The sequence below is a fragment of the Panthera leo genome, chromosome A1, assembly GCF_018350215.1.
Source record: "Panthera leo isolate Ple1 chromosome A1, P.leo_Ple1_pat1.1, whole genome shotgun sequence".
Classification (NCBI taxonomy): Eukaryota; Metazoa; Chordata; class Mammalia; order Carnivora; family Felidae; genus Panthera; species Panthera leo.
This window is the reverse complement of record NC_056679.1, coordinates 171439161-171464325: the sequence shown is the minus strand read 5'-3', so window position 1 is coordinate 171464325 and position 25165 is coordinate 171439161. Positions and strand designations below refer to the sequence as shown.

Here is a 25165-nt window from a genome sequence, read left to right as displayed (position 1 = left end):
AGCTGAGACATAAGTGGACTTCCACTCTTGTAGACTTAGCCATTTTGTCAGGCTAGGGAGGTAAAAGATGTACTTACGTGTGGGCAGGATGTATCAAGTGTCACAGAGTGGCACTCTGAAAAAGTTCAAGTGCCCACTAGGATAATTTGCTTATGGCTGAGGGTAAAATCTATGATGTTATTGTGAAGGAAGTGGATTTTGAAGGCTGGCTAGATTAGGGCAGTAGATTTCACGCTGAGGTATGCAGCTCCTGGTGGTGAAGAGAGTACAGGAAGACTTTATTTTTTATTTTTATTTTTTATTTTTTTAAGGGTATTTATTCATTTTTGAGAGAGGCAGGTGGAGCACACACACACCCCTGCAAGCAGGGGAGGAACAGAGTGAGACAGAGAGAAACCTAAGCAGGCCCTCCATGCTGTCAGCACAGAGTCAGATGCGGGGCTTGATGTCACAAACCCTGAGATCAATACATGAGCTGAAATCAGGAGCTGGCCACCCAACTGGCTGAGCCACCCAGGTGCCCCAGGAGGACTTTCTTGAGGGTTGTGTGAGCACAGACGGTTTTGATTCAGTCGCCTTTCAGATTCTCTTTCCTGACGGGAATCTGCCTGCCGTAGTGTACTTGCTTTGCTGGCTCTTCTCTCCAGCCTGCCCTTTACCAGCGGACCATTTCCCATTGTCCGAAAGAAAGGCAGACCTTTTCCTCATCCAGAATCCATTGCACTGTTTTGTCCTTAAATGTTAAAAACCTCCTGAGCTGGTGTTTGGAAACTAAATGGCCTTAATTATTAATGACTTCCTTTGCTAAGTCATTTCCTCATTTTTACTTTGGACAAAATTGGAGGAAGACCCAATTGATTTGTCACCTGATAGAGCACTTGAAATAATTTTAGGTATGTATCACTACTAGACACATAGTAGTGTCTTAATTTCTTTACATACAACTCTACTTATTTATGTGAACAAGATTTCTCAGCATTGAAATCTATCCAGATAAAAACAGGAATGGAATTATTGCCGACCTATTTTATTCCAGCACAAAATAATAGTCATGAAGGCATATGATCTATGTCCTTGTTGGGAAAACAAAACTACCTTGTTTATCTCATTAAGAATTACTTGCCAACAAAAGTTTACTTTTTACTCTTAATTGTTTTTCAACATTATTTTGGTATACTAATAATCTATTAATCATTGTAATGGCTTAGTTCAGAAGAAATTTTTAACACCTAGAGCTTTATAAAACTTAAATTTATTTCTATTTTTTGTCATTGAGAAGTGAATAAAACTTTCAAGTGGTACAACATGTATTACTTTGGGATAAATTTTTGGGAGGAGGTGGAATTGAAATGCAAATACAAGGAGAATAAAGAATGCCATGAAATTCCAAAATGTAAACTCATTTCATGTATTTTTAAAACGGGTGACTGTGGGTATCCAATTTCTATGGTATTTTATTGCATTGGATACATTGAAAAGAGTTGTGACACAATTCCATTTTAAAGTGTCAATATTTTCTGTATCCTGCAAATGGCGTACATTGGTATTATTTCAACTTTTTTTTTTTTTAAATCAAGTGTACTTGACATAGACTATCCTATTAGTTTCAGGGGTACATCACAGTGATTTGGTATTTTTATACATTACTAAATGATCCCCATGATAAATCTAGTTACCATTTGTCACCATAAAAAGTTGGAACTATAAAACTTTTGATAAAAAATGTTTGATATCACCTTAGAAGCATGCACTAGGGGACAGTAGTTTTTCAGATTCTTTTGTACTGGGTAAAAAGCTGAAAGAATTCCAAGTTAAGACCTCCTAGATCTGAGCTCAAACTATGAGGCAGAAAAAAATATGAATTTTCTCAATTTTACCTTAGCTAAAGAAACCTTTTTAAGGCAGTTCTTACATATAATGATATGTACTTCATATATATTTTATATTCTATTATACTTGCATCAAATAAAAACCTCTAAAGCAGGGATCTAGCATATTTCTGTGAAGCAGAACCAACTTTAGAGATGGAATGGTCCACCTGCTGCACCAGGTGAGATAAATTGACAGAAAATGACTTGGAGGGGCACCTGGGTGGCGCAGTCGGTTAAGCGTCTGACTTCTGCTCTGGTCATGATCTTGTGGTTTTCGAGTTCAACCCCCATGTCGGGCTCTGTGCTGACATCTCAGAGCCTGGAGCCTGCTTCAGATTCTGTTTCCCTCTCTTTTTCTGCCCCCTCCCCACCATGATGTGCACGCATGCGCTCTCTCTCTCTCAAATAAATAAATATTAAAAATAAATTTAAAAAAAAGATGACTTGGAAAAGGTTTGCTGTGTGTTGCTCTAAATTGTGTGGTCCCCTTGAAGGGGTTGGGGGGAATGCAAGAGTGCTGCCAGGATTGGATGTGAGCGTTTACTCAGTCTTCTTCCCTTGAATTGTGTCCTCCTATCACAAGAAGAAAACTTGGTATTTAAGAGATTTGCCACTTCTTAATTACAGCCAGCCAGTCACAGATAGGTGTTGTCATTGAGCCCATGGGTGCTGAAAGGAAAGATGGCACCCTTCTGCTGCTACCATGTCTCACAGCCCCTCCAGCATGCACAGGTGTAGATCACAAGTTCTTTAGCTAGAACGCTTTCGTTCTCCTCCGGGGACCTCAGGGGCCGAGCAGATGACTTCGCAGGTTCAGAAGTGCCTTTCTTGTTTTTGAACCTGCCTTTCTGACCCACGAGGAAGGATGTCTGTGACACACTGTGTCTCTCTCAGTGTGTACTTTGGTAGCTCCGCCAAAGGAGCAGAGGATGCAATGCCTTCATTTCCACCCAGCTCACACTCCCAAGGTGATCATTTTGGTGATGAGGAAAGCTGAGAGATCCAGGAGAGTACTGGGTCAGGGAGGGAGAAATTGGAAGCAGACCAACCAGAGAAACGATCTTTCATGTGTAGACATATTTTCCTAGCATCTTTCTCCTCCACACCCAATTCTTTATAATCTAGCCTTCAGCTTTTTAGCAGAATGCCTTGTTTGATCTTGCAGTGGACATGTAGCAAAATCAGTGTCTTAAAAGTCTCTATGTTTTTGCTAAAGCAGTAACTGCTTAAATACCACCCTTGGGCTTTTTGAATGAAGAAACTCTTAAAAAAGCAGGAATCTGGCTGCCTGTTTGGGATGAATGGGCTGATGTCAGGCATTTGAACTTTAAAGAATTAGCCACTAGATGATGAAACACTTCTATTTTCCAAATTTTGTGTTTCAAGATTCAGTTTTGTTTTGCCTAATTTTTTTTAAACTCCTTTTTTTTTTTTTTAACGTTTATTTACTTCTTTTGAGACAGAGACAGGGCATGAACTGGGGAGGGTCAGAGAGAGAGAGGGAGACACAGAATCCGAAACAGGCTCCAGGCTCTGAGCTGTCAGCACAGAGCCCGACGCGGGGCTCGAACTCAGGAGCCGCGAGATCATGACCTGAGCCGAAGTCAGACGCTTAACCAACTGGGCCACCCAGCTGCCCCTTGTTTTGCCTAATTTAATGAGTGGCTGTTTTGCCAAATTCTCCTGTTTGACCATAATTTGTGGTGTTAGAAAAAATGTCTTATTTTGCTAACTTGCTATGCTTTCTGCCATTTTTTCCATAGTACTCAGTCTAAAGTTGGTGAAACCAAGGCATAGTGACTTTGTACTGTCACTGTAACAACTATAACATTAAACTGTATCTCCAATTAAAAGCTCATTCTTAATTCATGAATATCACATTTCTTATGATAAATCGTGGGGTTAGGCAATATGAAATCAGATGAGTTTTACTGGAACCTAATACATAATCTGTTGCATTGGTAACAGTTGTAATCTGCCCTGATTGTCTTAAGCATCAGATACAGGTTTTTTATCTTTTAATTTAGATAAGAAAATGTGAATAAATTGGATAAAATTTAACCTAAAAGTTTACAAATTTATCATATTTGAGTGTTCTTAAAATTAAATCATTTATATATTGAAATCCTGCTTTACTAATTGGCTATTTGTCCTTCCCCTCATATAACAGAATAAGGCATTGTCACTTGCTTAGAAAAATCTTTTTTCACTTAATGTCACACATTTATCCTCATGCCTACTCTGTAAATTAAAAGCATTGGCAACATTTAAATGACATCAAAAGTTTAATTTAGGTTGATAGGTGTCAAATTGAGCTACAAATTTTGTGAGATTCCTAATACTATTAAAATGCAAAGTGTTTTTGTAACTGAAGATCCGTGCATATCCATCACCAAATTTTGACATCACAGGAATGACTTTTAAGAATTTCCCCCAGATCAAGTAGCTAAATAGATCCTGGGAAAGTTGATTTTGTTTCTGACAGCCACTCTTCCTGAATTGAAGGCAAGGGTCATTTAAGACGAGGGCGCTCAAACGTGAACAGAGCCAAACCACACAAAAGCCTGGTCATGGTCTGATGCACACAAGCTTGAAACGTTCGCATATAACATGTTAAAAAACGAACAAGGAAGGTACCGTGAAGCATTGGACACTGGCATTGCAGTGTTGTGTAAACTGTAGAGAACTGTGTGGACCCATATTAACCTATAGTGACTAACAGTCCAGAGACAAAAATGATGACAGGAGCTAGATTTGGGTCCTTAAGAAACTATAGCAATCCCCTGATTAGCTTACTTTACCAAATGTGACTAGCCTCCTGAAATAAAGCCCATTGTCCTTTTATTTAAAATTTTTTTTAATTTTAGAGAGAACACAAGTTGGGGAGAGGGACAGAGAGAAAATCTTAAGCAGGCTCCACACTGAGGGTGGGGCTCAATCCCACAACCCTGGGATCATGACTTGAGCTGAAATCAGGAGTCAGACACCCAGCCAAGTGAGCCACGCAGGCACCCCAAAGCCCATTGTTTTTTTAATGTGAACAATATATATAATGAATTGGATGCCCCTAACTGTGTAAATGGTCTTGCTAGCATTAACATTAAGAATAAAATATAGGAGCGCCTGGGTGGCTCAGTTGAGCGTCCTACTTTGGCTCAGGTCATGATCTCACAGCTCGTGAGTTCGAGCCCCACGTCAGGGTCTGTGCTGACAGCTCGGAGCCTGGAGCCTACTTCAGATTCTGTGTCTCCCTCTCTCTCTGCCCCTAACCCACTCGCATCCTGTCTCTCTCTCTCTCTCTCAAAAATAAAATAAACATTAAAAAAATAAAATACTGATTTACGAGGCACCTTAATAACCATATGCCAATAACTGATCTCTTATAGATCATCTGTAGTCATCATTTAAAAGAATAGTGAGTTATGGCAGAAGGTAGCTTTCAGAACTCTAAAAAGTAGCCTAGTCCTGTGGGATATGGCTACATGTCCCTTGTGTTGCACTTCACATACAGGTTTTTTTTGAACTTAGTTTTGACACTTCTACAAAATAGCATCATTATCCTGAATTTTCCCTTCTAGTGGAAAAAATAGAAGCGAATACATCCTTTATAGTAGACCTTCACTGATACCCCACCATGTGTAAAGCACTATGTTAACAGTCATGAAGCGGTACAGTGATGCATCCTTCATTTTATTAAGATTTTGATGCCTTATTAACTTTTATTAATAATTTAAAAATAATTTAAAAATATATTTTATGAAATATATACATAATTCATGTGTTTAGATATTTTGGATGGTAAACAACTGTTTGGCTTTATCTAAAAGAAAGAATTGCTCCAAATGGAGTGATTTATGCAGTGCAGGAAAATTGCCCTCAATGTTTTATTTCTTAAAGTGGATAGTGGTTAAACAGTCATTCATTTTATAATACTTTGTTAAACTGTTCGTATTTCACATATGTGTGTGTGTGTGTGTGTGTGTGTGTGTGTGTGTGGTCCATTATAACACAGTGAAAAAGGAGTGGGAGAAAAAGATTTTTTTCAACCTGAAAATATCTCCTAGGACACTGCCTAAAATTCCGTTGTGATCAATTAAGTATTTTAGTTAATATTTGGCTTTCCTTTTTCCTCTTTAAAATGGAACTGTTGGGGTGCCTGGGTGGCTCAGTTGGTTAAGCATCTGACTTGTGATTTCAGCTTAGGTCATGATTTTAGGTTCATGAGTTTGTGTGCCCTGCATTACCCTGAGTCAGGCTCTGCGCTGAGAGCAGGGAGCCTGCTTGGAATTACCTCTCTCTCCCTTTCTCTCTGCCCCTCTCTCTAAATAAACAGACAAACAACTAAAAAAAATTAATGAGATAGAACTATTGCATGGCCAATAATACATGAAAATACTAGCCTTTTATGTGATGGGTTTGTCAGCTCACCTCTTCTCTGTAGTGCAAGCATCTGAGCTAATGTAGATGGGATGATTCTGAAAGGTGGTTTGATAAGGGGGGAAGAAGCTTGGGAAAGGAAAATAGTAGTGCATGTCAGCAACATGGAAAGTCAGTAAATCTCAATAACGTGTAACCTTTCTCACCTTTGCAGATTTCAGTAACCCAACACAACCTAGCTTTACTGAATTGCCTAGCTTTCTTCTCAAATCGTAGTGTGACAACATATCACTAATTTGACCTAATTAGTTAAAATACAGTGTTCTAAAAGTATAGTTATTACTTTTAAGTGCATCTTTAGCAACATAAAGAAAGCTAATAATTATTGCCTAATTAGGGCTTTTTAAAGAATGCTACATCCACAAATAGAAAAGAGTAATTTATAGTTAGCATATGAATGTTATAGGAGGGGATACTTCAGAAGTGCTCCCAGTAAGTTAGTGCTTGTAAGTAGCATTTGTGTGTAGTCTGTAAGTAGCCTGTAGTCTGTCTCCTCATGAGACTTTTAAGACCCTATTATTAAAGACAAAGGGAATACATATCTACAGGTTTTTAGTTAGTAGTCACTGTTTTGAATATAAAAGAACCACGAATTATATTGTATTACTGCCAATACCTTATTTATTTATGCTGTGTATATGAAAGTCCTGTGACTGTTAGCGAAATAGTCCTGACAGTCACATAATTTGTTTTGAAGAAGTCTTGCTAAACTGTTTCTGAATGTCTGAGAGACAGCACGTATGTGATTTTTTCCCTGAAATTCTTTTTAAATTTTTTTAATGTTTTATTTTTGACAGAGAGAGAGAGAGAGAGAGAGAGAGAGAGAGACAGAGCATGAGCGGGGGAGGGGCAGAGAGAGAGGGAGACACAGAATCCGAAGCAGGCTCCAGGCTCTGAGCTGTCAGCACAGAGCCCGACGCGAGGCTCGAACTCACAGACCACGAGATCATGACCTGAGCCAAAATCAGACTGAGAGAGAGAGAGAGAGAGAGAGAGAGAGAGAGAGAGAGAATGAGCAGGTAAGAGGCATAGAGAGGGGGGAACAGAGGGCCCAAAGCAGGCTCTGTGCTGACAGCAGCAAGCCCGATGTAGGGCTCTCACTCACAAAACATGAGATCATGACCTGAGCTGAAGTCAGATGCTTAACTGACTGAGCCACTCAGGTGCCCTGCCTGAAATTCTTTTGGAAAAACATCCATCTTGTGTTCATCTCAAAAATTATTTGGATAGTGTAGATAACCAGATATTGGTTTGTTTAGAAAGTATGTACACATACATCATTTAAAATTTAGCTATTTGAAAATATTCCTGGATTTATTTATCTACCTGTTTATTAATTTTTCAGAAGATTCAGGTAGGGGCACCTACATGGCTCAGTCAGTTAAGCATCTGACTTCAGCTCAGGTCATGATCTCGCGTTTTGTGAGTTCGAGCCCCACATCGGGCTTGCTGCTGTCAGCACAGAGCCTGCTTTGGACCCTCTGTTCCCCCCACTCTATGCCCCTCACCCGCTCATTCTCTCTCTCTCTCTCTCTCTCTCTCTCTCTCTCTCTCAAATAAACATTAGGGGGAAAAAAGATTCAGATGGATGGAAACAGGCAAACGTGATAAGCACCTTCACTTGCTCTGAGGTGATTGGTTATTAAACTAAGAAAAGACTAATCAGTCTAAAGAGATGAGAAGTGGAGCAAACCTGGGTTTATTCTTAGGCTAGTCACACAGGACTTGGGTTCACATGATGTTCACCTTTACTTAGTGCTGCTTCCATTCGTGTTATTAACACTGGGTATTGGGCTCTCCGCTGTGTTCTGTCTCCGCCCCCCCCCCCAACACAGCCTGGGATACAACCCTAGGTACATGAAGGTCCCTTCATTTATGTTATAACTTCATAATAGCTGCTGAAACAATACCACATTTTTAACAAGTTTATTAGGAACAATAAAAATATTAATGTTGGTGCACACCCACTGTCTAGAGCACAAATGAATCAATCCTTCCTGCCACTGTCCCAGGGCCACACCACATGGAGTTCACGTTTGAGAAGCAGCTCCATCTCAGATCTGTGCCTGAAACTTAGGGAGTCTGCCCTTGGAATTTTTATTAATGGTCATGGCAAAATAGACAATGACCAGCTAGTGCCGATGTCTGATAGCACATGGGGTGATTCAGGGGAACTGGTTTTTATCCCATTCGTCATATCTGGTGAAATTTTCTGTAGGCTCCAAACTAACTTTCTAATGCCTGGATTCTGAATGTTGCTCCGACATGAACTTACCTTTAATGTTTTTAATATGTCTTCAGTCTTACCTTTCCATTTCAGAATTCCAAAATAGGAACAAAATTCAGATATTGAATCCATGTCAAATTCCTTATAGTGATCGTTTTTGGAGCTCTTAATTGAAACCACTGTTTTCTCTGTCCAAGGTGTATTCATTACTGTTTATTTTTCCTGATGAGTAGTCAAACGTGCCTCCAAGTGTTCTAAAGAGTGTGTCTCTCCCAGCGGACCCTTAATTTTGAACTGTTTGAGGGTGGGGTGCAGGTGGCACATGGAAACCTATGTAAGGTGGTTTAGAGCTAATGTCTGGCACCAGACTGCTGGTTTGCAAAGCTGGTCCCACCACTCATGAGCTGTAGGACCTTGGGAAAGGCCCGTTTTTCTTATCTTTAACGATGGGGATAATATTAACCTTTTAGGATTATTTTGAAGATTATATGAGTAAATAGACATGAAGTGCAACTGATACATAGTAAGTGCTCAATAAATATTAGCTCTTAATAGTATTACAACCTCACTTCAGGGCTCAAAAACTATCAGTGGTTAGTGGTGATTACTCTTAGGATCAGAGGATTTGAACTCTGGACATACTTCTGCAAGATGCCACTTTGAAGAAAACAACCTGCATGTCACCTAGAGTTAATTGAACAAGGACTTTGGGGGTCCCCTTGCTGGTTTTTCCTGCACTTCCCAGAGTGAGGTGCATGCCACTTGAGAGGAGTCGTCATCATCAGTGCCCATGTATCACTTCCCCTGCAGACTTAACAGCCTCCGTTCTGAGAATGGGATCCAGACTTCCTGGATGGGCCTAGACACTTCACTTAACCTTTATTTGAATCATGATTTCCAACATTGTGTCTGCCGGGGGCTCCCTCTGCTGGTGCATCTAGCCTGTATGCAAATATGTGGAATAGTAGCTTTTAAACAGTCAGTTTTAGGCTTTTAGGGATGTTTGCATAAAAAAACACATTTGAAAACTTTTTTTTTCCCCATGTGAGTGATAGAAATCACATCTATATTACTCTTTTTTTTGCCATTTGCATTATAAGTTGAAATATTTTTGGTCTGATTTAGAATGGGGACTATCATGGCATGCCAAAAAACAGTAATTTCTTCACAACATGGTTATCAGGGACTGGTTATTAGGTCTTACATACCAGTGTATAGTGCTAAATATCTTAGAATCCTATTTTAGTAGTCTAAGGAATATCCATGAAGTGGGGACTTAGTTCACTCTTAAAGTTTCAAAAGGGCCCATTTTAAAGTGATGTCATATCCTAGACCCTCTTGGACACGATTATGTATTAAAGGCTTAGTACATGTCAGAAAACGGTACCTAAGATTTACTGGGTGATTCATTATTTATTTAGAATTATAATTTATCAATAAAATGTGCCACGATGTCCCTGAAGTTGGAGTTTAAAATAACTTCTTGTCTCCTTTTGTTTTTCTCACCACTGTCTCTTTTCTTCCATCTTCCCTTCCCCCTCTTTGCTACTAGGATCAAACAGCATCAATCGAGTAACAGGAAACATGGAAAATGGAGAAAATGAAGGAACAACTAAAATCACTGCACCTTCACCAATAAAAAGGTCAGTCAGTTAACCGAAAGAACATACTAGTGTGTGCTGTCACAAAAATGCTTTTTCCTGTTGGCAAGGTTAAGAATCTCTTTCCTTTGATAGTTAATACGTTTGATCGAAATAGTCTGCGAGAAAGAATACCTGAAAAATGCCAGTGGAACAGAAGCATCAGGACCTGCCTCTCTCATTTGAAGGAAATGCTCCTGCTGGCATGGTGAACTCACAGTCTGTGATCTGCGTTCTCGGCAGCCCAGGGAAAATTCCACGTGCTTTTTAAAATGGCATGATATAATGGACTTACTCAGAGGGACCTGTGAAATAAAGTAGATGATATTCATGTTTAATGCGCTGTGTTCATTACCGTGGTGCACTGAACTGTGGCCCTGGAAAAAGGGTTTATAGCATTATAGCATTTAGAGGCGCAGGGCTTCAGAAGTCAGTGATTGCATATGTATGAAGAGTTGTCATGGTCCTCTGCATCAATTTTCCCAGCTGCAATCCCCAGCAGAAAGACTTTCTCTCAATATATTACATGGATTGTTTCCATGAAAGATCAGCCTTGTTCTCTGTTAAGATGCTGTTTCCGCGTCAGTTTTTCCTATCTCCAATTATGTTCACGGACCAGCATTTGAGAAATACAATGAGCAGCTTTCATCAGCTCACTTTGTCTATAGAGATAGCTCCCTACATCATGGAGAAATCCAAGCAGTCAGAAATATGTGACCTTGACAGACTTCTTTGATCATCGACTCCATCTTTTGTTAGTAAATAAGGGTGTCTTCATTCACCTAGATTGAGGAATACAGTTTATAATATCCTAGCAAAATAACTGTAAGATACGAGGATTCTCAGAGTTGCGGTGTTTTCCTCAGGGTTTTGCCTACAGTCTCTTTTGTTTAGTTCCAGGACACTCCCTTCATAGATTCTTTTTGGAATGACAGGTTCTTTGCCTTTGCATACGCTAGAGTTGACTGTGTTTGCCTTAGCCTCACAGCTGTGGCTAGAGCGTCAGCTTAATCTGTATGTACAGGGTACGCTTATGGTAAGTCCAACATAAGAACAGTAATCTGGCATGAAATTCGGATCCCAAGCCTTTTTAGAATGTACAGAAGGAGTTCAATCCCCTTTACAACTGCATTCTTGCCGTTAGGACTGATACCTGAAGGGCGGCCGGATTTTCCCACTCAAGCTCCAGATGAGAAATGGCTTAGGGAGTGAATGCAATTAATTAGCCACCCAGGGTTTCATTATTCTTTAACTTTCGCCTGCTCTCCCATTTCCCCTTTCATCTCCCAACTGAATTTCTCAATCTCCCTTTTCTCTTTTCGCTTTTGCTTTCTGATTTATTAAACACACACACTTTCTACTGGTGTATTACGTGTCTACCATATTTATTACTTCTCATTTCAAAAGTAAGATTTTACTTCGGACATTTGATTTTCAAAAGATTGCTTAATTTTGATCAAAATAATATATTGGTCAAAAATAAAACCTACATACTATATGCTAATGCAATGAGTTAAGTGCCTTTGTCAAATCTATAATTTTTTAGTTTTTTTTTTTTAAGTTTATTTATTTTGAGAGGGAGAGGGAGTGTGTGCATGTGTAGAGGAGGGGCAGAGAGAGAGAGAGCACAATCCGGGGAGGAGTAGAAAGGGAGAGAGAGAATCCCAAGCAGGCTCCACACTGTTAGCACAGAGCTGGATGTAGGGCTTGAACTCAAGAACTATGAAATCAAGAGTCAGAAACTTAACCAACTGAGCCACTCAGGTGCCCTAGGCTTATATGAATTCCCTATGGGTATAGTATGCTAGGATACAAGTTTATTTTCCTTGTTGAAATGACCTTGTCATTTGTTGCTCTTTCTTCTTTGTTGGCTCTTACGAAGAACCCTGCTGTGACTGTTCAAGGACAGTTATGTAGAGGATTCCTCAAAAAGCCAGGGTTCAATGTGGATTGGGAGTTAAGCAGCTCTCTTTTTCTGAGGCTGAGACTCCCAGGAAATAAGAGATAATACACCTCCCCTCTGCCACTGGTGGCCCCAGGCTTTTCTCTGTGTCTGCCCATGTGTGTCTAAAAAAAATTTGTTTGGATTGAATAACAACTCAGTTATATTTACATTCTTAGGCAGAAAGACGATACTAGGTCAGGAAACGGCATTTAAAAGTCATTCTGATTTGGAAGGAGGAAGCCAAGATATGGCAGAAACAGGGGACTGGGAAAGGTCAATTTGGGTACCGTGAGCCTGTCCAGAGCTGACCAACCTGCATAGATTTAGACCCACGTGCAGAGCTGAAAAGAGGCAGTAAGCCCCATAAGCCTCAATACCCCAGCTTTCCTTCCTTTTCAGCTTTCTTCTTTTCTTGCCTTAACACTTGCCCTAGCTTCCTTCAGGTAGACTCTCCTTAAAGTTCCTTAACAGTGGATGACCTGGCTTTTGTTGACTTAAAGCAGTAATACTAGAAAAAAAGGTGGAGGGGAGACCCAAAAGTACTTGCTGGAGACATGAATTTTTTTAGGCCGCCACTTCGTATTCTTGTTGAAAAATATTTATTATTTATTTATTTATTTATTTATTTATTTATTTATTTATTTATTGAGACAGAATGCATGTGAGAGCGCACAGGCGGAGAGGGCAGAGAGGGAGGCAGAATTGAGGCAAGCTGTCAACGCAGGGCCCGATGCAGGGCTTGAACTCACGAACCACGAGATCATGACCTGAGCCGAAGTCGGATGCTTAACTGTCACCCAGGCACCCCATTTTTGGAATGAGTCACGAGTATAAATAAAACACATTTTAGGGTTGCCTGGTGGACCAGTTGGTTAAGCATCCAGCTTCGGCTCAAGTCATGATCTCACGGTTCATGGGTTTGAGCCCTGTGTCGGGCTCTGTGCTGACAGCTCAGAGCCTTAGAGCCTGCTTTGGATTCTGTGTCTCCCTCTTTCTCTATCCTTCCCTCACTTGTGCTCTGTCTCTGTCTCTCTCTCTCAAAAATAAATAAACGTTAAAATATTTTTTTAAAGACTATATTTTAAAACATTTTGTTAAACAATTTCACTGAAGAAGTAAGTTAACTCCCATTTATTCTCTAGTTAATTTCTTTTCTTTTCTTTTTTTTAAATTAAAGCTTTAAGAAAGCAAAGAATGAGAACAGCCCTGATATCCAAAGAAACAAATCTCATGCACCATGGGAAGAAAATGGCCCCCAGAGGTAAAGAGAATCATTGTTTTTCTGAAGGAGAACAGTAGAAGTGGGATTAGCAATTGCAGCTCATTAAATAAGGGAATCCAACTGCTTTGTGGCTGGGTATTACTAGCTATGGACATGGTAGTCAGATTCCTAAATCAGCATGACCGGGAACTTCTGAAGTAGAAATCAACAGGATATATCCTAACATGAAACTTTCTCCTGGAAAGATAGGAAGAGAAAGCAGTGTGTATTAAGAAACTGCTTGAAAGGTCATTATGATGGTTTAGAATAAGAGAGTATATTTCTGAACTCCAAATGACATACTAATGATAATTTCCCCTCTTTTATTTGTATTTTACTTTATTTTATTTTATTTATTTTGAGAGAGAGCACATGCGAGAGCAGGGGAGGGGCAGAGAGAGAGAGGGAGAGAGAGAATCTCAAGCTGGCTCTGTGCTGTCAGCAGATAACCTGACACGGGGCTCAAACTCTTGGCTGTAAGATCATGACCTGAGCCAAAGTCAGATGCTTAACCTACTGAGCCACCCAGGTGCCCCTTACCTCTCTTTTCTTTGAATAAATCTTGTCAGCAAAGAGAGCTGGATGCCCTTGATCCAGCATTCCCCTGAGAGTATGAATACTTGTATAGATCTGGGCTGGGGTGTCTGCTCCTCCAAGCCCTCTTCGAGCATTGTTGACCATTCCTCTCCTACTCCAGCGGACTCTACAACTCTCCCAGTGACCGCATGAAATCCCCGAAGTTCCCCTCCTCGCGTCGCCGAAACCCCTCCTGTGGGAGCGATGACTCTGTACAGCCGACAAGGAGGAGGTGAGCTGAACATTACCGCTTCATTTTTAGTTTTCAACAGAAAGTCTGGGTCCCAGTTGCTTTTTTACCACAAGTTATTCTCATAATATCATGACGGTCTCCTCAGGATAACAGAAAGCTTATGTTCTATTGAGATAAAAGCATTTCTTTTTAAACAGAGTTTCAGAGAATAATTTCATAAAATACTGATAGGAACTTGCTTTCTGTATTGCTATTAAGACTGATAAGTTAAAAAAATATATATTATGTACATATTTTAACAATATATATTATATGGTATGTATAAATATATAACATATATAATATATATTAATGATTATTTTTATATATAAAAGATACTAAATGTTCTGACCTGAGAGGACAAAATTACGTTTATAGGTAGATCTTAGCTGAGGCTTGGTGCTCTGTTTTCCAGACTGATGTTGTTGCATAAATTTTAACAAAGCCCCTTTCCAAATACAGAGAAAATGGATCCTGTTACATTTTACCCAGCAGGTCAGGTTGTTTTTGTGATTATATTTGTGTGTACTTCATTATAAAAAAGAAAGTCCATATCTAGAAATTTGGGACTCTCTGAAAAGCAGGCTGGGCAATGTAACAGGTCTGAGAAAAGACCTAGAAATGACTAACCAGTGAAATTCATTTCATTCCTACATCACAGAGACTGTGTTTCACTTTGAGTGCCTGCATACTGGTATTTTATAGGTAACTTTTATACTTACGGGAAGGTCAGGTCATGTTCTCAGATAACCATCATGATCACCGTGGATCTAGAAAGCAGAAGACCTTCTTTCTTCTGTGCCCTTGTTGATACTTGCTGGTTCATCCCATTTGATTTCCTTCCACTTCTGCCAGTTTCCCGGAGTCTTGTTCCCCAGCTTTCTCAAACCAGGTCCAGCTTCAATGAAATCTTTCAGTGGTTAAGGAGACAAAGGTCAATAACACTTTCACCTACTAGGTAGGAAAGGCAGAATTAAATCATGACCACCAGTGATTAGCTAGAATAAAGGAATAATAGTTGGCATTTATTGTGGTCCAAGTACTAAGCAAAATTGCTTGCTACATATTATCTGATCCTTGTAATAACCCTATAGAAATGGGCATATGTGTCACTCAGTCACTAGGCATTTCCAGCAGAGAGGGATTAATGTGGGGAATTGCACACAAGTGTGAGAAGCATTGAAGGAACAAAAGGCAGGGAGGGTGCACCCCTGAGATATGGATGCTATACTGCCCCTGGGCTGACAGGATTAAAGGAGAGTGGGGTATTACTTGGAGATCAAAAACTGTGTCCACCTTTGAGCTGGCCTTCATGAATCTGTGCTCGTTGCTCATGCTGTTGTGGGCACCACTACTGTAGCAACTGCTGTTGCTGCCCCTGCTAGAGGTGCCAATGCTATGGGGCTCCCACTGCTCAGGAGTGCAAGCATGAATGCACAGGGATGTCAGAAGCATACCTCCCTCCAGATCTCACTTGGGTGTCTCTCTAAGTGGAACCCAGCTGGCAAAGGAGTCTGGGAAAATAGTTTTCAGGCTTCTAGTCTTTTTTTTGTTGTTGTTTATTTATTTATTTATTTATTTATTTATTTATTTATTTATTTAAATGTTTTCTTTATTTTTGAGATAGAAAGAGACAGAGCATGAGCAGGGGAGGGGCAGAGAGAAAGGGAGACACAGAATCTGAAGCAGGCTCCAGGCTCTGAGCTGTCAGCACAGAGCCCGATGTGGGGCTCAAACTCATGGACTGTGAGATCATGACCTGAGCTGAAGTCAGACGCTTAACCGACTGAGCCACCCAGGCGCCCCTAATGTTTATTTATTTTTGAGAGAGAGAGACAGAGTGAGAGCAGGGGAGGGTTGGAGAGAGAGGGAGACACAGAATCCGGAGCAGGCTCCAGGCTCTGAGCTGTCAGCACAGAGCCTGATGTGGGTCTCGAACTCACAAACCATGAGATCATGACGTGAGCTGAGGCTAGATGCTTAACCACCTGAGCCACCCAGGTGCCCCTCAGGCTTCTAGTCTTGACAAAACGAGGGAGATTATTGATGGGTTTGGATGGGCTAAGTACCAATGGAAAATACCTGGCCCAGATGAGAAAACAGAGGCTAGGGGGAGGTAAGGTAGCTGTCCTTTGTGACACACCTGGGTTTGGATACAGATCTATATGTCTGAAAAAGGCAGGGATATTAATCATCATTTAAGTAAAGCAGGAGGAAAGATTTCCCTATTAAGGATTGGTTCAACATGGACAACACTTAAAACCAAGGCAATACCACTGGGAGATACTTTAGAGTGCCTCTGTGTTTTGAGAGGGCATGGGTAGTGAGAACTACTAAATATATTAAGAATTTGGCACTGCATGATTATTGTTAAAGACACAGGTTTGTATAGTTTTTCGTCCTTAATTGCTAGTGTACTTTGACAGCATTCCCTGTATAAAATTATTGTACATGTTGAGCAGATGGCCATTTTGATTTTAACACACTTGGAAATGAATTTATCAAGTTTTGCTAAAATACACCAAAATTTACATTTTTTCCTCAAACTAATTGCTTGCAATAGTCTGGAGTATATACATTCTGAAATCTAGACTTAATGACTTCTATATTGAGATACATTTTCTGTTGGCTTCCTGTGAAGTACAGACAAGTAATTGTGGTGAGTGGATACAGGGTCCTTTCATTGACACAGTCCAGGGGAAAGACTGTTTTGATTCATAGGGAAGAGAATCTTGTTGTCTGAATGGCCGTAGAGCCTTCTGTCCAGTTATGTGTATCACTTGAAAGGTCTTTTATTGGGCATGTATGTTTTGAGACTAGCCATTGCTACATGTTGGCAAAGAAGAGCTAAAGCTCATTCTTTGTTTCTTTCCACTGTAAATGCCCTCTGAGTGTCCCTGTCCTTGTCAGTCTTGTTTTATCTTCACAGATATTTACCTTGCCCCTGGGCACAAATCCTTACATGGCTAGAGTAACTCTGGCATTTAAAACTGAGATTTGTGAAAAGCATAGAAGAATCTCAAGAACTTAAATTTAATAACGGGATTCTGTTACTCTATTTTGTGATGGATGCCAGAATAACATGTTTTATAGAAGATATCAAAATTTTATATTTTGCCAGTTGTTTGTCATTAGATGAGTACATCTCTCAAATTCTGGATGAGGTTAGAACATTGACCCTTAACCCTCTTTGGGTGAGAGGACTCTGAGAATCTAATGAAACGTTGGATCATTCCTTAGGGGGAAAAAGTACATAATTAGATATACGTACACACTTTCATGTAATTTTCATGGTTCATGGAGATCCTGAAGCCTGCTTTAAATGTTCCTGTTCTAGAAAAAGAAAGCCAGCCTACCTTCTGACAATACAGTTTTCACCCCTATCCATCTTTACACTCAGAAATATTTATTGAGTGCCTACTTTATGTAGGCACTGTGTTAAATATCACCCAAGAGAGTCCCTGCGGTTTGGGAGTTTACAGTTGAGGAAGAAATATGTGAATCATATAAATGCATGTGCACTTCAGACTTTTATATATTCTTGACGGAGAGTTATGTGGTGCTTAGGGGTATTTTAGAAAACTTTTTATTGAAACCTAACATGTATACGGAAAAGTACACGTGTCCCAAGAGTAACCACTTGATAACTTTGATCATCCAAATACCTGTATAACCAGGACTATTAGGGGAAGTTTTGCTGAGTTGATGAGTCAGGGAGGCCAGGGAAAGGTTCCCAGAGGCTGGATTTTTGAACTGGAATATGAGACAAGAATAGGCAAAGAGAGGTGGAGGAGTTAGCATGCACGGAAGCTTTGGAAGCCTCTGGAAGGGAGTGGGGAACATTCATGAGAAGGCTTACCGGCTGCTAGTGTTGCTCAAGCATAAAGAGTGAACAGAAATGTGTTAGAAATGAGTCCAGAGAGAAAACACCTCCTAGGACACCTGAGCCTTGTTGAGGATGTGGGTTGTTAGACCAGTAGGTTTTAGGAGGGGGTTATAACAAGATCACATTGGTATCACGTAAAGATGAGCTTTCTTGTCCTATGGAGCAAAGGTGGATGAGGGCAGTAGTGGAAAGAGAGAGCCTGGCAGCAGGCTACTGTGCAAGCCCTGGCGAAGGCTAATGGGAGCTTGGGCCAAGATGGTGATGTGAAGATTTAAGGAAGTGGGTGGTTTTGAGACCCATCGGGAGGGTTGGGAGGATCGATATGAGGGGTGAAGGAGTGATAGATGTGAAGAATGAAATCCAGACTTAAAGTGTGATGCACTGAAATAACAGTCACTGGGACATTACAGGCTTGAAAAGGACAACTGTGAGTTTGGTTTTTGATATGTAGAATTTCTGGTATTTTTGAGAAGTTTAAGTGCAGGATTCACATGGATTGTTGGGTAGAAGTCTGGAGATAGATTGGCTGTCAGCTAAAAGGTAAATTTCTTAAAGATGTAAATTGAAATATGAAACAAAGACGATATTGTCTAAATAGATACTATAGATAGAATGCAAACACCAAGCCAGTGACAGAGCTGAGGGAAACTCCAGCATTTATTTGGCTTAGTTGAAGAGAGTTACCTTCAAAGGAACTTGCTTTAAGAGAAAAGAGAAATTGTGGCCATAGGAAAAGTCAAAAGAGTGAAAATCTGCTTACTAAAGAGGTACCTTCCCTCTTTATTCCCAGAATGCTAGACTCCAGGTTTGTACCTCCCAAGCATGAAATCAGAGACTCTCGCTGTACGAAAGACAGATCCAAGATCCAAAAGACCTACAGATACCAACTTTCAAGGGATCCTCCAGTGAAATGGTTGAGATTACCCACATTACTTTGCTCCACACCACAGTGAAGCCATCAGTTAACATGGTCTGCACCATCCAGAGGGTCCCAGTCTTTTTAGTGCCTAATTCTTAAATATGAGGAGAGAGCCGTCATCACTTGGCATTTGAGGATTGCTTCTGTTTGGAAAGACAGAGTCAGAGTAAGGAGCATGTGTATATACTCACAGGAAATAGAGACGATTTAAGAAAGAAAATGTCTTAGAAGTATAATTATCTTTAGAAAAAAGAAAATTTTGATATGAGAAGAACAAGTGGGAATTCTTAGACTTCATATTCCTGTGGCAGAATTTAAAATAATCAATAGAAGGTTTGGAAGGTAAAGTTAAGGAAATCATCCCCAAAGCAGAACAAAAACAAAACAGATATGTGGAAATAAGGATAAAAATGATCAAACCTAGATATCAAACATTTGACTAATGAAATTTCTAGGGAGGAAAAAAAAGAAAATGCAGGAGAGGAAACTATTAAAGAAGTAGTATAACAAAGTATAACATATCCCAGACTGAATAATCAAACTTTATAGAGAGAAGCTACTGGGCATTTGGCATAATAGATTAGAAAATTAGATCTATTCCAAGATCCATTATCATTAAATTTTAAAGCATTGTAGGTTAAGAGAGGTTTTGTAAAAGTTGGAAGGAGGGAGGATTATGAGAAAAAAAGTTCATGCACAAATGTTGACAAATCAGAATGGTGACATTGGGCTCATTAACAGCAATATCAGAGAAAGAAGATAAGCATTGCCTTCAAAATGCTGAGGGGACGTTCTTTTAAATTTAGGATTTTAAGCCCAGATAAACTATAATTACATAGTCAAATAAAGATATTTTGAGAAATTCCAATTCTAAAAAAAAAAAAAAAAAATATGTACCTGACATGCAGACTTTGTTTGTTAACAACTGAAAGATATGTTCTCCAAAAACAAGACAAGGAGTCATGACAACTAGAAATAGGGGGTCCATTACAAAGAAGCAGAAAGAATTCCCTGGATTTTAGTGAAGAGAGTAATCAGAGTGATGTTTCTGCAGCAGTACTAGGGAATAGACCATCCGGATGTGAGCAGGAGGGCACAGGGGTCCAGGGAAGATGTCCTAAGTGTTCATACATCTCAGGAAGAGTTTTGTAGCTCTCAGAGTTTAGGTGAAGAATTAGTGATAAGAATAAGGAGAACTAAGGAAATGATATGTACATAGAAAACCAGGCAATTATTGTCTCTTAAAAGAATTGTAAAACCAATACAAGAATGGAATTGTATTCCTTAAACGCTGTATAGATAATCTGTGAACATATATATAGTTGTGTTTATACTAAATAAAAATTATTGAAAATTTTGATATAAGGACAGAGACCTCTCAACATTATGTTGTTTGATATATGTATTTTTAAGAAATGGGGGAATGTGGCGTGAGCCATGTCTGCCCATCAGAGTGTGAAGGCACATGTAATAAAGGGTTAAGGAACAGAGATAAGGAGCTTAGGCACCTCTCTTAAGAAGTTTGGTGCTTTGGAGGAGAGAGGAGAGACTGGGAAAAAGATGAAGGGGGATGTGGAGTCAAGTAGATGTGTGCGTGTTTAAATAGTAGAAACTTGATAACGTGAAAAGCTGGTAAAAGAATTTTCCATAAGGACAAGTCAGGGATAAGACAGTAGTTACTGAAAGTCATTGAGAAGTTAAGAGGTGATAGGACCCACACAACACAGGTGGAGAGACTGACCTTAGTTGTGAGGACAGATCTGTAAATAACAGAGGAAGATGTAGGCATTTTTTATTTTTGGTAACAGGAAGATGAAAGAGTTGCCATCTGATGGCTACTTTTGCCTTTGGAAGGAGAGAACAAAGTCAACTGCCGATGCAGAGGGACCAGTGTATCAGAGGGTTACAAGGTAAAAAGGGTTTGAAACTGCTTTGCAGAGAGAGAGTATTTAGATCATAGAAAGGCTTTAGGATGTTGTGGATTCACCTGAAGTTTATGAACATGGATTTGTAGTGTAACTAATATGCCCTTTTGTGTAACTCCCTCCAGCACTGCTCAGCCAGCTGTTGAAGGCTGGCTTAGAGGACCTGGATAGTTTGATTTACCCATGAATGGGATCTTGCCCAAAAGGCTGAACCAAAAACAGAGAGTTGGAGGAAGTTCTGAGTCTTGGCATACATGTTATCGAAATGAGGGAAATCTCAGTTGAGTCAGGAAGAAGGCCAAGAAAAGCTGACGGAAAGTAGCAAGGTCAATAAACAAACGGTCCTATTGAGACCAAAGAAAGGTAGAATGGAAGTAGTGGAAAAAAGCAATAATAATAACAGCTAACATTTACTGGGTGCTTCAGTGAGTCAGGTCCTATTCTGTGCATTTTAAATGTATTAATTCATTTTATCCTCATAACAACTCTTGTGGAAGGTTCCATTAAAACTAAAGCACTTAGTAGAGAAGTAAAAATTACACAACTCCTCAGTGGAGGAGATGGGAGTCACGTTCAGGTTGTCTGGCTCCAGAGCCTGCATGTTTAACCAGGAGGCCCCATCAAAGCTGTTCAGAGGTATAAACAGGAAGGGGAAGAGATTGTGGTCACAGACCAAAGTTTGGAGGTGGTTATAGATGATAATGTCCAAAGTGTGGCCATGATGTGAATTGCTGAGTTATCGTAAAGAGATCATCTGAAAAATGGTCAAGGGACTTGGTCACGGGCCAGGGTGTTGGAAAGGGCATGTAAGTGAGAGCTGACGTCATTTAGATTATGGCAGAACTTGACTGGGCAGATTACAGACCTAGGAACTGCAGACAACCCTAGCTTCAGATGAATAGAATTTAACAGACGTGTTGTGCATTGTTGTTTGTAGACTGTCTGCAACCTCTGTTAGGTTGCTGGCTTTTTGAGGCCAGTGTTCTGTTCTACTTCTGGGACTGGGTGTATTGTGTGATTTAAATATTTGGTGAATGAAAGAATACAAAACTGAGATGCATTAACTGAAATGAAACTCATTTTGCTGTGTTTTCCTTAGCCAACTGATCACTTTCTATTTTCTTTAATATCTTCATTTATTTGTTTTCTATAGGAAAGCCCATAACAGTGGTGAAGACTCAGATCTAAAGCAAAGGAGGAGGTAAAAAAGTAAAAATGGAAGGAGGGTCAGGGAGAGGGAGGAAGGATTAGCACTACTCAGAGTTGAAGCAAGAACGGGGATTTTTTTGTTGTTGCCGTTATGATTTTATTAGTGGCTACTTTAAGGCTATGATCAAAAAATTGACTTTCAAATGTCAGTTTTGGCTTCAGTTGTTTCTCAATCTTACCTTCTGTAGCATCCTTAGCAATTTCTCTTTTTTTCTGCTTCATTGTATCTCAGAGGAACTCTCTTGGTTATCTATTGCTATATTAAAACCACCCCAAAACTTAGTGGCTTAAAGCAACAACCATATGTATGTTATATGATGCCGTTGATGAACAGGTTGGTTTCACTAGTCTCACATGAAGCTGCAGTCAGATGGCAGCTAGGATTGGAATATTCAAGAGGGCTTTCTCTCTCATGGTTTTTGTCTTGGTGGAATGGTAGGAGGCCTGGGGCTTCTTTCTCTCTATGGTCTCTCTCCCTGGCTGGTCTAGGCTTCTTGAGATGGCGGCTGGGAGGAAGCAGGAGCTACCAGCCCTGTTAAGAGATAGTCCTGGAGCTGGCAGAGTATCCCTTCCATGTCATTCTGTTGATGAAGTCAGTCACAGGGCCAGGGCTAATTCAAAGGGAGGGGAAATAGACTCTACCTCTGTCGATGGGTGGGGGATGTGACAGGACTTTGTGTCCATAGTTAGTCTACCACAGGGACTTAGAGCTTTGCCGTGTCAGAGTTCTGTTGGAAGTGCTTGATTTTGTGGTCTTTTTGGTGAGCATGGTGACATTTGCCTTCATCTGCTTTCACATGTCTGTAGACTCATTCGGATGTCTTACTGAATTGAGTAACACTGACTGAGGGAGGGATGATACAGCTACTTATGTTTGGCTTAGTCATTTCACTGCAAAAGTCATTCCAAAGAACCAATATGAACCTTCCTGAAATTTTATTTGTCATAAATGTGGGTTTTTTTCTTTTGTTCTTCTCATTTTGTCCTCAGGTCACGCTCACGCTGTAACACGAGCAGTGGTAGTGAATCAGAAAATTCTAATAGAGAACACCGGAAAAAGAGAAACAGGTAATATCTGAAACCGTAGTTATCTGGAACTCCAAAATCAGAGGTGGCTGCTGGTGGCAGAAGCTGTGCATCCTCTATTTTTAAGCCTGATTTTCTCCTCTGTGTTTAATAAGGAATCTGGCAGTGTTTTGAGGCACTATTTTAGGAAACTGCAGCTCTTTGAACTGAGTGTCTGATCTTTATAATAAGATGATTAAATAACTTGGCAATCAGGGTCTCTTCTTGTTAATTAAAAAAAAAGATGATCTATATTTAGGTGAAATGTGTAGTGAGTTTGTTTAAGGATGGTAAGAAATTTTGCCATTTTTAGAGGAATTTCTCCCTGAAGTATCTTTTAACTGACATTGCCATATTTTGCCCAGCCAAAACGGAGAGACTCATTGTTTCATAGATGTACATGAAAATATGCATTTATATTCATGTCAGGAACATACAATTAGATGGATAAATGTATTTAGTTCATATCTTTAAGACTGCTATTTAATGTCTCATTCTTAAGAGCTTGTTAATAATATCATTTAACATGTACTCAGTATTAGTGATAGCTTAATGCCTTAATCAGTTCTCCCTATTCCCAAAGTATTTACTGAACAAAAAGTGTTCACATAGTGAAAGAGCACCATATGAGGAATGAGAGGGATTTGGTTTCTGGTTGTCTCAGCTTCTAACCCAGTGGTTCCCAACCGGGGGCAATTTTGTCCTGCCCTTCCACTCTCTGAGGACATTCAGCAATGTTTTGAGACACTTTTGATTGTCAAAATTGGGTGGGGGGATTTCTATTGGCCAGGGGAGCTACTAAATATCCTGCAATGCACAAGACAGCCCTCTCCCACCCAAGACGTATCTGGTCCAAAAAATGTTAGTAGTGCCACCACTAGGAAACTCATTCCCACCTCATGGGGAGCTCTGGCCTGGTTGCTTTACTTTTCTGGGTCGTCTTTTTCCCTTGTGTAAAGTGAGGAAGTCAGAGGAGATAATCCCTAAGGTCTTTCTTTAGTACTTGAAGCCCTCGTGCTTGGCACACACTGAATTGTCCTTCCTAACTCTAAAGCCTGTGTCATAATAGCCCAGACAGCATTGTAAGAGCGGATCGTTGTCTTAGGAAAGTTTTCTCTGTGGAACCTTCTTAGGGGCTGGAGTCACACTAGATAGAGGTAAGATCTCAGTGTGTTATGACACCCTTCTCAAGGAAATGATTATGGTTTCTTCATCTGCAAAAGCCCAAGTGTGGAGGGTAGCTTTCCCTCAGGTGACTTCTTCCTACTTTGAAATTCAGTATCTGCATAAACAACACAAAACATAGCAAAAAAACAAAAAAAAACAGATTTTCCTCCTATTTGTACTTACTGATCAAGCCAGTATCTTAACAAATTTATTTGTTTTGCTTGTTGTATTCTAAGTTATGCTCATAGATGCTCTGGTCTCAACTTCTCAGAAGGTGACCTGTTAAAAAAAATTGTCTTTTGGGGGGCACCTGGGTGTGGCTCAATCGGTTAAGTGTCCAACTTGGGCTCAGGTCATGATCTCGCCGTTTATGAGTTCTAGCTCCGCATTGGGCTCTGTGCTGTTAGCACAGAGCCTGCTTCAGATCCTCTGTCTCCCTCTCTCTCTCTCTCTCTCTCTCTCTCTCTCTGCCCCTCCCTCCCCTCTCAAAAATAAATAAACATTAAAAAAAAATGTCTTTTGGGGCCCAAAGTGCTCATGGTGACATTTGCTGTTACAAATGAAATACCCTGTAAAAGTTGCCAACAAGTCCTTAAATAGTCCATTCCCGATCTAGTTGGAGCAGCTTTAATATTCCTCATAGGTGTTTTCTCCCTCACGAGTTTCTCCCTTTGCCTTCCATGAGCGATTTTGTAGATTGGCTTTCTTTCTAGTGTGTTAGTAGTGTATTCTAGAGTGGTGGTGGCTCTGAATGTTGACATGCCATTATACTCTGTAAGGTATTAATGAGAAATCACTTTCAAAC

At 40.1% G+C, this 25165-nt stretch overlaps 1 protein-coding gene across 2 annotated transcripts in view; it reads left to right on the top strand.

Annotated features, from left to right (window-relative positions):
• EPB41L4A (erythrocyte membrane protein band 4.1 like 4A) overlaps nt 1–25165 on the top strand; it is a 253070-nt gene that overhangs the window by 194094 nt on the left and 33811 nt on the right. Inside the window, exons 14-18 of one of the 2 annotated variants that reach the window (XM_042945184.1) lie at nt 10088–10178; nt 13298–13381; nt 14079–14189; nt 22073–22120; nt 23119–23196. In XM_042945184.1, coding sequence (XP_042801118.1) covers nt 10088–10178; nt 13298–13381; nt 14079–14189; nt 22073–22120; nt 23119–23196 — 412 coding nt within the window. The remainder of the gene's footprint in view (nt 1–10087; nt 10179–13297; nt 13382–14078; nt 14190–22072; nt 22121–23118; nt 23197–25165) is intronic. The other variant, XM_042945193.1, reaches the window with a different exon arrangement.